At 37.9% G+C, this 14,177-nt stretch overlaps 1 protein-coding gene across 1 annotated transcript in view; it reads left to right on the top strand.

The window, feature by feature from the left end:
- The window catches only part of FRRS1L (ferric chelate reductase 1 like), a 12,758-nt gene extending 720 nt beyond the window's left edge, over window positions 1–12,038 (top strand). The window contains exons 2-5 of the mRNA XM_027680222.1: window positions 1,672–1,756; window positions 2,236–2,374; window positions 5,590–5,836; window positions 6,313–12,038. Of these exons, the coding sequence (XP_027536023.1) occupies window positions 1,672–1,756; window positions 2,236–2,374; window positions 5,590–5,836; window positions 6,313–6,485 (644 nt within the window). The 3' untranslated portion in view covers window positions 6,486–12,038. The remainder of the gene's footprint in view (window positions 1–1,671; window positions 1,757–2,235; window positions 2,375–5,589; window positions 5,837–6,312) is intronic.
- Window positions 12,039–14,177: the final 2,139 nt, after the last annotated feature.

The raw sequence follows: 14,177 nt of genomic DNA on the forward strand, positions 1-14,177 counted from the left end.
CGCGGCGGGCGAAGGGGGCAGCGCGGCCGGGGCAGGGTGGGAGCACCGCGCCGGCCGGGCGGCGGTGGCGGCGGGCGGGCGGGCGGGCAGCGGCGGCGTTGTTCAGCACGAAGGCCAGCGCCCGCCGCCATCTTTCGCCGCCCGGGCGGCCTCCAGCCAGGGCTGCAGCCCGCGGACGGGGCCGGGGGGCAGCCCTGGGTGTCCCGCCGGACGGCGCGCTCTCTGCAGGGCCGGCGCCTCGCTCCCCGCAGCGGCACCCCCGGGCCCAGGCATCCCCCTGGGACGGGGACGGGGTCCGTCCCTTTCCCGCAGAGCGGGGCCGGCCGGCGGTGTCTCGCCTTCCCCTGGTGCAAAGCTTTGCGGGCTGGTAGCGTGAAGAGGAATCCTGGGGTCTGTGGGCTTCGAAAGGACGTGCGATGCCCTAAAGTGTCAAGAAACAGAGTGGTCGTGGGTTCCGGGATGTCTTTTTGAATTTACAAATGGTGGAGTGTTAAAACTCCAATTTTGTGGCTAGGATGCATCGAAACGCGTTTGTTCAATGGATTTGAAAATAACGGAGTGAGAAAATTGCATGTCCTGTGACCTGTGTGTCAGTGATACTCTGCTACAGGCTGCTGTGAAATTCTGCAAACTTAATGCATTTATGCTGGGTAATTTACCCAGGCCCCTGATAAAGTTAATGGAGCTGTGATTTGCAGCTTGCAGCACACTTTCTCTCTCCATTGGCATTATCAGAAATATAGGGAAGCAAATCAGGGCTCCCAAGTGCCCAAAGTTGTGTAGGTCAAACGTTTGTGTACTGATGCTCTAACTAACTGCAGTGTTCATTCCCTACTCAATGAAGCACTTTTCCTATTCAGTGAAGCACTTTCAGAGGACTTTCTAGTTTCACAGTTAGCGCTTCATTTTTCAGCTGGCTAAGTAAAAGAACATCCTATTAAAAATATCTGTGCTTATGCAATAGACACCAACGTCTACAAGCAAAGACAGAATAGGTCTGTTCACAAACGTTCTCACTTCCTCTTTGGTATATTATTATGCAGCAGAAAGGGAATTGCTTGGAATCATAACTCTCATTGTCCAGCTCTTTTGGGTCTGCCTTCACAAGTGATTGCAGGCCGTAACTGCAGGCGATTCCCTGTCTTGATACTCTCTTACCTTTTACTGCAGTGTGTGTTTTATTTACTTAGTGGAAGATGTATTATAAGGTCCTTTCCTTATTATAAGGTATCCACTCCTACAGCACTGCGTCTGGTGCCCTGCCTGCATTTGTACTTCATGCTGTCATTTGTGGCTAAGGAATCACATTTAGTTCCCTAACGCATTTCCTGAGGGGACAAAGAGTGCACAAAGAGATAGCTGAGTGGAGATCCCGAATTGTTAGTTGATTGCACTTGTCCATGGTCCTGCTGCCTTACATTAACTTTTAGCCTCTGGCACTCTTCTCCCTCCTTGATGAAGGTAGGAAAGTTTTGTTTTCAGTTATTTGTGTTGCTTTGGTACCTGGATCCAGGACCATCTGAGCAATGGATTGGGTATCTGACGAAGTCGTCCCTCATCTGAACAGCACAGTTATCAGCAAAGTAAATGCTATTGGAACACTTTCTCTTTAGTATTACTGCTTTTTATTCCTTGTATTTTATTAAGTAATGATTTATTCTGATTATACAGGTTACCCTTTCCCTACTGCTCCTCCCGTGGATCCATTCGCAAAAATCAGAGTGGACGACTGTGGAAAAACCAAGGGATGCTTCAGGTCAGTCTGAGATAAGAGTGCAGATAACTTTATGTTTAAAAATGCTGACTGATGATATTGAAGACTTTGGTTAATGTTCCGTAGTCATTTTAATAAATGTTTATTATTTAAGAACATACTTTGTAGTATGAACTATATTGTTTGAGGACACTAGGATATATGTCTTGGTTGTGGACCTACAGTTCTTTCACAATTCATATTTTCATGAAGCAGTTACAAAACCAGAGTAAGTAAGGTCGACAGAGTAATACTGTGTGTAACTGTTTGCCATCCTGTTTAAATACTATACATTCTTATACTAAAAGAGCAATAATTGCAAACTCTTAATTAATGGTACCCTATGTATAGCAGATTATATAACATGTTTTACCGCCATTATACCAGAATGCATTCTTTTGTTTTTTTCTTGCAGAAATATAATTAAGTTCCATAGCAGCAAATTTCAAGGAAAAATTATGTATATTTTCATTTGCATTTAGGTATGGTAAACCTGGATGCAATGCGGAGACTTGTGACTACTTTCTAAGTTACCGTAGAATAGGAGCTGACGTTGAATTTGAGTTGAGTGCCGATACTGATGGCTGGGTGGCAGTGGGATTTTCCTCAGACAAGAAAATGGTAAGACATGTGCAGTTCTTCATGTTGACAATGTGCACACTTTTACATGCTGGAAGTGTATTTATATGTATTTATATGTTTAGTCGGTCAGAAACAGAGCATATAAGGAAAAACTGACTTGCTGAAAACAAGCAGCCCCTCGGGAGCAGAAGCCAGGCCTACTGCCTCACAGAAAACTGCTTCGTCTTTCTTAACATCTCCTTTCCCTTCTTTTCTGAGAACTACAACAGTATTTCAGTTCAGCTCTGAATGGCTGCATGTTATTAACTTTTTGTCTTTTTGTTAGAAAAGCCTTCAGGGATAAGCCAATTCAAATGGAAATGTCCTGCCGAGCTTTATGTCAGTGTAACTTGGACAAAAGACACATCATAAACTAAACAGGAAATAATTTTATTCTTCTGTAAATCAGCTGACTTTGAGCAATGTCAATACATCTTTCACTGTTTAACTTTGGAAATTTTTTTGTTTCTTTCATTCCTATGTGTTGTTTCAAGGAAGCTACAAATGTGTGACAAGATGACTCCTGCTAATTTAAACATATATACTCTAGAAAACAATCTTGTTAGAATTTATTCTCTCCTGGATTTTATTAGGTTTGATTTTATGATTATTTCTGTACTTACTTTTTAATTCTAAAGCTTCACTTTTTGTTGAGTTTCAATTAGCAAAATAGAAAAATGTACTGTGTGAACTTTAAAAAACCTGAGCAATGGGCAACTTATGCAAAGATGTTTTGTCTGTGATCCTTGGTAAAATGTTTAGGATTAAAATGCAGTTCATAATGCAGGTGTTCATGTACAGAAACATTTATGGGTATATAGAACAATACTGACCCCATGTCCTAAACCACAACTTAAAGGGAAGGACTGTTTCTTGTAATGTTGAAAATAGTAGTCTGAAAAAATACAGGATTTAGATGTCCTGGGCTAGGACCCACAAATGTGAATGGGAAGACTTGCACTGACTTAACAGCATTTTTTTATCAGACTTGACATGAGAAATACAAAGAAAATGTGAGGGCAGGGGCTTTTCACTCATTACTATATGTGTTTTAATATGATGCTGTAAATAAACACAATGTAGAAGTTTTTTATGTCATAAGGAACAGTTCACGTCACAAGAAAGAGTTTGTGGTTTTGATGTTGTAAAGAAGAGTTTTACAGCCAAATTTTGGGAAGAGTTTAGATGGATGGCAATGCAAGCTCTCAACAGGGTTTCCAAAACAGCTCAGCACCTTTAAGTATTTGTCCCCAAGCTATCAGAGATTGTGTTACCAGTTCGTAACTCTGATGTACCTGCAGTAGATCCCAGGGTCCCACTGCCTTCATGTCATCAGACACTTGGAAAACATGTGTTACCTTTTGTCCCAGACATACCAAGCAGCATGTTAAGTCAGCTTCTGGTAAGAAGAATTAAGTATATATAAAAGAAAAATTTTTGCTTCCAAATTTGCTGTGTACAAATCATCTAATGCCCATCAGTCAGCTGGACTAAACCAGCTAGCATCTCTCTTTCTCTCTTGTTCCCCTGCTGACTTAATCCTTTTTCATAACTTCCAGGGTATTTTGGTGTCCTGGGATGCCCAGGCTTTGATGGTAAAATGGCTCTGAGTCAAAACAGCTTTGCTGTGAGAAATGAGCTGTGCTTTGGAGGCCCTAATCAAAATGGTGTGGCCTGGATAGCTACAGAAGTTTAGTGGAAAAAAACCCTATTTTGTGTCCTCAATAGATTTTTTTAAAGTCCTGCGATCTATTTCTTTGTCTCAAATAACGTTATGCTTTTCGACTTGCAGGCTTTTATGCCTTGGAAGGATTCTGTAATGTCATTGTGTTAACTGAGATTCAGAGTGCTTTTTTCTTTCCTTTTTAGTTTTTTTCTTCTGTGTGAAAACAGATTTATTTTTCTTCTTTGTACTTAAGAATGAAGAATTTTTGCTCAGATGTATGGAAATTAAACTTGGAAAGTAAGTTATGGAAAGCAATGATAGTCTCAAAACAGAGGCCGAAAAGGTTGCCTGCAGGAGCAGCAAGGTGCGGAAAATGTTCAAGCGTGTGTTTTACCTAGTTGTCCCCTTTTTCCCTTCAATTTTGGCACATCTTTTACAATGAACATAGCAATATTCCCAGAGCACTGAAATGCACTCTTTTTCTCTCCTTCCCCTATAACAAAGAGCTGAGGAATGATCACAGTAGCAAGCACCATATCTATCATCGGTATGGCATATCAGAAAGATGAGTATGGGAGGAGTAGGGCTTATATTTAGTATGGCATTGATGGTTATACAGTGGTGTTCAGTAAAATGCCACTCATCCAGCTTGGACAGTGTTTTTGATGGTTCTTGATGCTGAGGCTTCTATGAGATAGTACTCCTGAAGTTAATGCTCATCCCTGAGTGATATGGTGCTCTACCACTTTGTCAGTGACCTTGAGTAACTGTTCTGGCAACTACTTTAGTATGTTTGTGAATAACCTCTACAAATAATTGTCTCACACTTCCTTCTGTCTGTTGGTTCTTTGCTTGAGAAGAACCAACTTTGGTGGCTGTTTAAGCTAAGTGAAGAAGCACATATTGATTACTTTTTTTCTTGTATCTTATGGTATACTGTATTCTGTTATTACATGCTGAATGTTTTTAATTTTCTTTTAAGAGATAAAAAAGATACGAGAAGTGATGTTCCCTTAAGTGAACATGAGAAGAGATTAGAAAAGACTTACTGTAATTTATGCTATTATTTTCCCATAATTAGTAGATTCATCTCCTATATCCTACTAAATCATATTGGTTTCCTATCCACGATTTGATGCAGTGGATTTTGTACACAGCAGGGATTCAAGACTGCCAGTTTTTATGAAGCAGAATCCCAGAACTTCACAAATAACCAAAGAAAACAGCCTTCCACAGATCAATTAATTATGTGATGTCAGGGTGATATCATGTCTTACAAATACATTAAATATGTAAGGTAAAATAACTCTTAGAAAGATCCGAAAGAGAGAGTAAGGGTAGGTAAATATTACTATCCATTTATATGCTTTTCAATTGGATTCAAGACACCTTGTTAGGGAAACAAATATTTGTGTATATATAATTTAGAAAGAAGAAAGGAGAGTCCTAGGTATTGATTAGTTTTGAATAATTAAAATTATATACATAAATGAGGAAATGCTTTATGACACTTCTGGTTTCCATCTTCCCATTTGTTTGTACCTTGTAGGGAGGAGATGATGTCATGGCTTGTGTTCATGATGATAATGGAAGAGTCCGAATACAGCACTTCTATAATGTTGGTCAGTGGGCTAAAGAAATCCAGAGAAATCCTGCTAGAGATGAGGAAGGGGTTTTTGAAAACAATCGTGTAACATGTCGATTCAAGCGTCCTGTATATGTTCCCCGAGAGGAAACCATCGTAGATCTGCACTTGAGTTGGTACTATCTGTTTGCTTGGGGTCCAGCAATCCAAGGTAAGTTGATTTCTGTGTTACAAACAGAACTGATGTGCCAAAATTGATAAATGTTTTTCAATTACATTATTCTTACTAGACCCCCTCCCCCTTTTTTCTTTTTCTTTTTTTCAAATGAACTAAAATTCTGGCAGCATAAAGCTTAAAAATAGATAAAAAGGAAGACAAAAGTCCAACACATGTCGTGTTTTCTTGGCTATATAGTTATTATCCTTCCTCCCCAAAGCTAAATATAAAAGAACTTCATAACTAGAAGTTCTCAATTCCTTTGAAGGATGTGTGTTGTTTACTTGCATTTCATTTGTTTTATTCAGAATTTTAATTTCATAAAGCACAGAAATGGTACTACTCCCTGAAGTGTAATATTGCATGCTCCTGTAGTTTTGAAAATTACCTGGCTGTCTACCTGTATCTTTAGTAGAGTTATAGAAAAAAATGCATCTGACATTATTTCTTTCTGCCCTTACCTCTTAAAGGTTCTATAACTCGTCATGATATAGACTCACCACCCGTATCAGAACGTGTTGTCAGTATTTACAAGTATGAAGATATTTTCATGCCATCAGCTGCCTATCAGACCTTCTCTTCTCCATTCTGCTTGCTCCTCATTGTTGCACTGACCTTCTATTTATTGATGGGAACCCCATGACCAACGGAAAATAGCAAGAATTTGTTGGTGGAAGTTTCTCAGGATGGACGGCTATATGGATGGATGATGCGTTTTTCTGTTGGAATTTATATCCCACCACCATCCTCATCTAGCTGCTTTTGAACATAGTTAGCTTCTCAGAAGAATGAAATAACCATCTCTTTTGAGTGGCAAAGTGGTGACAAATCATTTAAGAATAATCAGCAAACACATAGGAGAATATTTTCAGTGTTGTGATTACTTGCTTGAAGAAAATGACACTTTTGTAAAATCAATGTGTGTGTGTGTGTGTGTGTGTGTGTTTGGGAGGGGTTGCCTGTATGTGTGTTTAGGTGAATTTAGTGATGGACATCTTATAAAATAACAAAATTGCCTTTCAAATTGCTTTGAAAAAGCAAATTTAGGAAAACATTGTAATGCTGTTTGGTACTTCTGGAGCAGAGAGCACAACTCCAAGTGCAGTTTTGGATTTTATAATCTGGATAGCAACACAGCAATATAAAATCTGCCCTCAGTAGTGGACAGTTCTCCCAGATTTTTATTTATTTTTTTGGTTTTATATTTATCAAAGATCACTTGCTGTGGTACTTTCCAAAAGTAAACTTAAATGTTCAAGCATTAGCATGATTTTTTTTCAATGAAAAAGGGGTGATGAACATCTTTATTGTGTTTCAACAGCCTTTTTGAAAGAAATGGCTACTTCTTTTAAGAGTGAGATAAGAAGTAATTTAAACAAGGGGAAGGGAGAATACAGCAATATAAATTCTCCATGCATAGGAAAACCAGGTGTAAAACAGGCAGAATATAGAAGTTCCCAACAAGCCATAGGTTGTCCTCCCAATAGACTAGATCAATTTTTCTCTTTTTATGAAAAAACAGTAATTTTGCTGACATGTAAATACATTTTTAAGTAGTTGTGCAGTACTATGAAGTAATCTGGTTTTCTGTGTTGTATGCCTCTATATCCTGTTCATGTTAAAGGTGACTGTGGTCAACTGGTGTTAACTTACAAAGGAATAGAAATATAATGGAGATTATTTCTAAGGAAAGACGGGGGTTAATAAGAAGAGCAATATCTTTAGTTCATCAAACTATGGCTAGAATATAGTTAAAATATAGTGGAAAAAGATGAGCTAAAGAGAAAATACATTAGATTTTTTTATCACCAATAAATATTTCAAGATGAATGTTAAATATTACACAAATGGAAAGTGTCAAAATGCATTTATAATCCTCAGAACTTTGAGTGGAGAATTTCTGTTCTTCACATAATAGGAGGTGTATGGCACGTCTACATGCAGCAGTCAAATGTGCTTAGAAAAGGTTAAGCATTCACTTTCCAACTCACATTAAAATTCTATTTAAATAGAATAAAAATCTAAATAGTGCCAAAGTTTTATCTAATGGGGTACACTTGAGGACTCTGTAACACAGCATCTGGTAAAGTATGTGATGGAACTCCTTTCTATTCTCATTACTGCATTGAGTATAAAATGATTAATTAGCTTTGCTGGGTTTGCAGTATTATTCACAGGCTGATGTTTTTAAACTTATTTTTTAGGCTCAGAATTCTTCAAACCTATGCTTAAGGTATGTGAATTAGATTGAAAATTAATTTATCTTCATAACAAACACTTTATCCCTATTTCAAAAGAAAGATCAATTAGTATTTTATATTTTCATTCATGTCTTAAGGATTTGTTCACTTAAAATTACTGGACTAGATCTCAGGAGAGGGAAGAAAAATTCAGAATGGAGTGAACTTTATAAGTGCATATACTTTAGTGTAAATTACTTCTCTCAAGTTGGTTAACTTGCTCATCATCTGATGAAGTACACAGTGGAGACCACCTATGAGAAAGGACTGCTTTGGTCCACAACAGTTGTATAATTTAGCCTTAAGATTGGTTGGAGCAGATAAGCCAAAGCCTGGAGAATGACCTTTACATTCAGCAACCAGGTGAAGGGAAGAAATCATTAGGGAAAGTTCTTTCTCCATGGTGCTGATTTGTAGGCAGCTGAGATACTGCAGTTCTTTCTCAGAGCCTGAGGGTTGCTTTAGTCTATGGCCTTGTATTTACTACTTTAGTTTCAGCCATTTACCTGATTACCTACTAAAGGGCTAATTTATTAATTTAAAGGTACTGAAGTAGGATAGAAACCTATTTTGGCTTCTCTTTTCTGTCATTGTATTTATCTCTTTTTGAAGTATTAGCAGAAATGTGCTCTTCTATAAAAACTTTCACCCAAGCTTAAAAGTACTTAGTTAGCCTAATGAAGTATTTCTAATCAAAAGGGAGGAAATAAAAGGCCACAGCAAGCAGCAAAACAATCTGTTATTTGGCATTTCAGCTGATGGTTCAGTTTGGCCCTGAGTTTGTCCAAGAGTTGCCCTTCAGAGCAGGAAAATCAGGAATATGAAATTCAGGTTGACAAACAAAGAAGGCATGAGTGTTTAGAACTTACTAGTTGGGATGAAATCTGAGAAGAAAAAGGGCATAAGAGAAATGAAAAGTCTTTACGTCAGTGACACTTGAGTGGGCATAGTAAAGTAACACGTCATGGAAGGTATTTTGGGTTTTTTGGGGGGGGGGTTGTATTTTTTTGCTTTGTCTTTTTTCTTCTTAATTTTGAAAAGCAGGATTGATTCCTGTTAACCAAAGTGATGGTCTTCAAAGAAATTTTTAAGTGATCATGGCATTTCAAATAGTTTTTTTTAATTTTTTTTCTAATTAATGGGTACCAACACAAAATGGGAAGAAAAGGCCTGCTTTGGAAAAGGAGGCAGACGTTTCCTTCTCCAAATAATTTTTACTTTCTTTAGTGTGACTACTAGTAAACAACTGTTAGAGAATACATTTCTAAAGTGCTTTGAGAATTACTTGCACAGTGACCTAATACAGAGGCATAGAGTTTAGAAATGGCATGTTTAGAGTATGGTGTCCTTTGGAAATTTAACTGTGATTAATAATTAGAAAGATAGGACTGGTAAAGACCATATGGCATTCATTAATGTCCTTGAATATGTTCTTTCCATGCAGAACAAAATTCAGTTGTGACCATTGCTTGTTACGTTAACCATATTATCACCCTCTTCTCTCTCTGTCCATCTTATATAGAATGTTTTACACTCAAAGTTTCTAGATGAGTTGGAAGAGAAATCAGTGACAGTGCCTATTGAAAAAGGACCTTGTTTTTTGACTGTAGTATCTGACTGATCCCCTGTTATAAGCTCGGCCTGAAATTACTTTAGTTATAAGTAGGATAGAAGAGAGAAAAATGAGTGGAATGGACAGAAAGTAATTTTTTTCTTTGCTGGAATTTAATAAGTATGTATATTTTTCAGCATAGGTGAATTGCTAGTTGATTTTTCCCCCCTCAAAAAAAAGAAAAAGCCTACCTGATTCAATAATGTTATTGGATACAGGGTGATGCTATCTTCAAAATTCTGTTAATTTAAGGGAAATACTCTGGTTTTGAAAGATAACAACATATTGATGACAAATGTTTGAAATCCCTCTGCGGCATTCTTGTCCTTCTTGATTGGTTTTGCAATACTTGGATAGCAGGAAAATAAAGACCTGTGGCCTCCCTAACCTGAGGAAATGCCCAGATTGGGTTAAATGTTTTCAAAGCTGTGTTGTGCATTGGCTTTCCCAGTCTTCAGCACAGGGATTAAAGCATGGTATACATCAGCAGTATTGAAATTCGCTTAGGGCACCATATCCTGGGTCTGAACCAAAAAGAAGAGCCTTCATATACTAAATATCTACTACAAAATGAAAATAACAAACAGCATGACCCATCCTGCACCAAATCTCTTAAGTACGTATATCTTCTTGTTGACAAGAAGCTCAACATGATCTGGCAATCCAGAAAGCCAACTGTATCCTGGGCTGCATCATAAGAAATGTGAGCAGCAGGTCAAAGGACATGATTTTGCCCCTCTGCTCTCATGATACTCCACCTGGAGTACTGCATGCAGCACTGGGGCCCTCAACACAAGAAGGGCCCTGTTGGACCTGTTGGAATGAGTCTAGAGGAGGGCCACTAAGGTGATGAGAGGACTGGAACACCTCTCCTATGAAGATGGGCTGAGAGAGTTGGGGTTGTTCAGCCTGGAGATGAGAAGACTCTGGGGACACCTTAGAGCAGCCTTCCAGGCTGTAAAGAGGAGTTAGTAGATAAAGGAGGACTGGCACACATCTGTCTTCATGATTTTCCAGGTCATAATTAGACATCTGTGTCATTGATGATACTCAGTTATTTTGTAAGTAAATGACTGCTATAAGTTTAAAGGAAGATGCAGATCTCCCTGTTTTATTCAGTCTTCTCCTACTTTCTCATGCCTCCAATGCATCAGACATTTACAAAGAAGAAAATAATTCTTGTTTTAGGGAACAGATCCTCTGTCTGCTCTTTCAGGGCTTTTTTGGGTCCAATGGAAGTTTGCACCCTGTGATAATCTAGAGGCAAAATTCAAGTTTATATACAAATTGCAAAACTTTTATTAGCATTTAAATTGCATTTTGTGATTCTGTGGTTTCACTGGTTTGCAACACTGCTGTGCAGCAGATGTACTTGCCCCCCACACTGTTTTTAACAACTCCAAATAGTTTCCCCAAGAAAAGTATTTGGTAAGAGCTTTAGAAGAAGGAATTGCATATTTCAGAGAATTACAGAAGGTCTAATATCACTTTTTTTTGGAGGTAACTATTGTGAGTGTTAGTATTTTATACAAAGTCTGACTTTGTGTTGAGCCTTAGATTTATATAGAATCAGAAGCACATTTATGATAGAATCAGAAACACATTTTAATATTACTGTATTTCAGTGCTTCATGGAGCTGTGGATGTGCATAACTTACAGGAATTGACATGATCCGTTTCAACCCTGACTCTACAGCATGTAATGAAACTGCCATAGCAGTTTGCTTGAATGCTACACAGGCAGTGGTGACATCAAATAGTTTGGAACAGAAGAGTGGAGAGACTGGAAGCAAGGGTGAATGACAAGGAAGGGCTAATGGTTTTGGCATACTTTCTATTTTTGTACGAGTTTACATGTGGCAGAGTCTGTCTGGAACTCTTTATCACAAGCAAATATTACTTTATGTGATGAGAAGGAACAGAGTCTGACTTCAGTGAGTATTTAGCTTCTATGCGGGTCCAAGCTGCGTAAGGGCTGATGTGGGCACCAGGTCAGACTATATCAAAAGATGTCTACTCCCACCAACCTCCAAGGTAAGAGCTAGAGGCTTGATTCTGCCTTCAGAGGTGTGAAAACCTGTCAAGACCCCATAGGCAGTCATAGTAGTCGGCCGCAGTGGGGAGTACCTGCTCAGTTTGTAAAATGGCCAGTGAACAGGTACTCCCTGCTTGCCGCAGTGTAAATATCAAAAGATGGGGGCTCTAAATATTTTCTTAACAGCTTTCCCTGTACATTATCTAGTTCCTCTAATTAAAATTTCATTATTAGTATTTCTGTAGCAGTGTGTTAGGACAGCTCTTCATCAACCTGCCCAGGACAGATATGGATCTAACTGGAAGGTTTAAAAAAAAAAATTCAATTTCCTGTGTGCAAAAAATCAATAAAAAAGAAATATTTTTTTTTTTACTATATGTCAACTTTTCACATTTTTGTTCATATCTAGTTATTTCTGTGCAATTTTTATGTCAAGGTACAGAGTAAGATATAGGTAAGCCTTGTTTTTCTAAAGCTCTCTTATTAGTATGAAATAATCACTTTGGTACCTTCCCTTTTTTTTTGTTTTCACAGTGGGTTTGGTAAAATTATGTATGCTTGAACCTGGTTATTTAACTTGTCTAATTTGGGCTCAGATAGTGAGGCAAAAGCAGCGTAATTTTGAAATGTCGAGGAGGATGTGTACAGCTTGCGGAGTTGATAGGTGTGAAAATGCAGACTTAAAAGATATGACTTGCTTTGAAAATCTGTGTTATGACTTAGCAATAGCAATGAATCTGCTGTAAGAAAAGGGGCAGATTTATTTTTTTCCTTGGATGGCTAAGTAATTTGAATTGCACTCATAGACTCATTCTATATCTCAAGTTGGAAGGGACCCATAAGGATCTTAGAGTCCAACTCCTTGCTCTTCACAGGGCTGCCTAAAACTAAATCATATGTTTAAGAGCATCATCTAGATGCTCCTTGAACTCTGACAGGCTTGGTGCCTTGATCGCTTCCCTGTGGAGCCCATTCAGTCACCAGACATCCTCTCAAAGAAGTTTTTCCTAATGTCCCATCTGAACTTCCTCTGACAACAGTTTAATAGGCATCCACAACTGTTGCTTTCACCCTCTTTCTGTGATTCTTATCAGTAGGAATGTTCTTTCAAACCAGTGTGAGTTTGGAATACGTGCAGGACTTCACAGCCCCTATCTGCTCCATATAGGCTCATCCTGATCTGCAGTTAGAGGCTATTTAGGAATGTCCTTACAAGGTGAACTTTTATGTGTCATTCTTAAGAAATTTTCTGTAAAGGTGTTGTGCTCTTTATAGACTAGGGCATTACAGAATTACCAGTACTTTTCTGAGCTGTTTCTAAATTATACTTACTCAAATTCATATTTACATTTTTAAAGAGGTAATTGGATTTTTCAAAAGTGCTGAGCAGCTGCAAATCTTTTATGGCTCCAATGCTTACTCAGGGCAGTGAACATTTTATGGTAACTAGTGATTGCAATGTGTTGCCTGACTTAGTTTTGCATCGCTCTCTTAGTTTTTACATAATTCAGTTCAATTTCATAAGATGGTGTTGGTAGGAGACTAAATAATTCACTTAGGTTGTGTGCCAAGGAATAAAAATATTCCTGCTGATTTTTCATAACAGTGATGTACAAGGTTTAGATTAATGAAAAATATTTTTCACAGAATTAATATTTAGGCAATGTGATTTTGCTGAAGGTGTTTGTGTGTGTGTGTGTGTATAGTCTGAAAATTATACAAGAAAGTCTAAAAACAAAAGGCTAGATTCTGCTCTGGAGACAAGACAAAACACAGAATCCTACATGTTCCCTGGCTCCTAGTTGATTTTGGGGAGGCAGAATGATCCAGAAAAATATTTATAAACCTGATATGTTACTTGTGCGGGTATTATGTTTGCAGTTCTTATATACTAACCTTCCTTCACTTTCTTCAGTACAAAAATTAGCCTTACATTAGTCTTATTACAGTATTATTTTCACTTTTTTTTTCCAGACAAGATGAAACAAGGATAAGTTCAGTAAGTCATGAGAATATGGTCATATGGAATATTAGTATAATGGGAAAGGAAGTACATATGTCATAGTTAAACCCGAGAGGAAAAATTCTTGTTATTTAACTACAGAATATGATATCTGCTTCTGAAATACTTGACTGCTTACATATAAAGCAATGATTTCTTTTTCAATTTTTCACATTTGGTGACATGAAACAAGGGATAAACACTGAAATAGAAAAAACTACCACAATAGATTTTTTTTTTAAAGCTGGAAGTATCATTCAGGTCTTGACACAGAGAGAGAAAGATGAAATTCCAAAACTATTAACTCATTAGAAAAATGAAATGGTGGGACCCTGACATTTGTCTGTGATGTTCCCAGCCTTTATTTAGGCAGAGATATTTTGTTAGCGTATTTGAAGTATCATGAGTTCTGTTTAGGTTAAAACAGATGCCTGGTATGGCTTGGT

The sequence above is a fragment of the Neopelma chrysocephalum genome, unplaced genomic scaffold (assembly GCF_003984885.1).
Source record: "Neopelma chrysocephalum unplaced genomic scaffold, ASM398488v2 Primary Assembly neopelma1_22b, whole genome shotgun sequence".
NCBI lineage: Eukaryota > Metazoa > Chordata > Aves > Passeriformes > Pipridae > Neopelma > Neopelma chrysocephalum.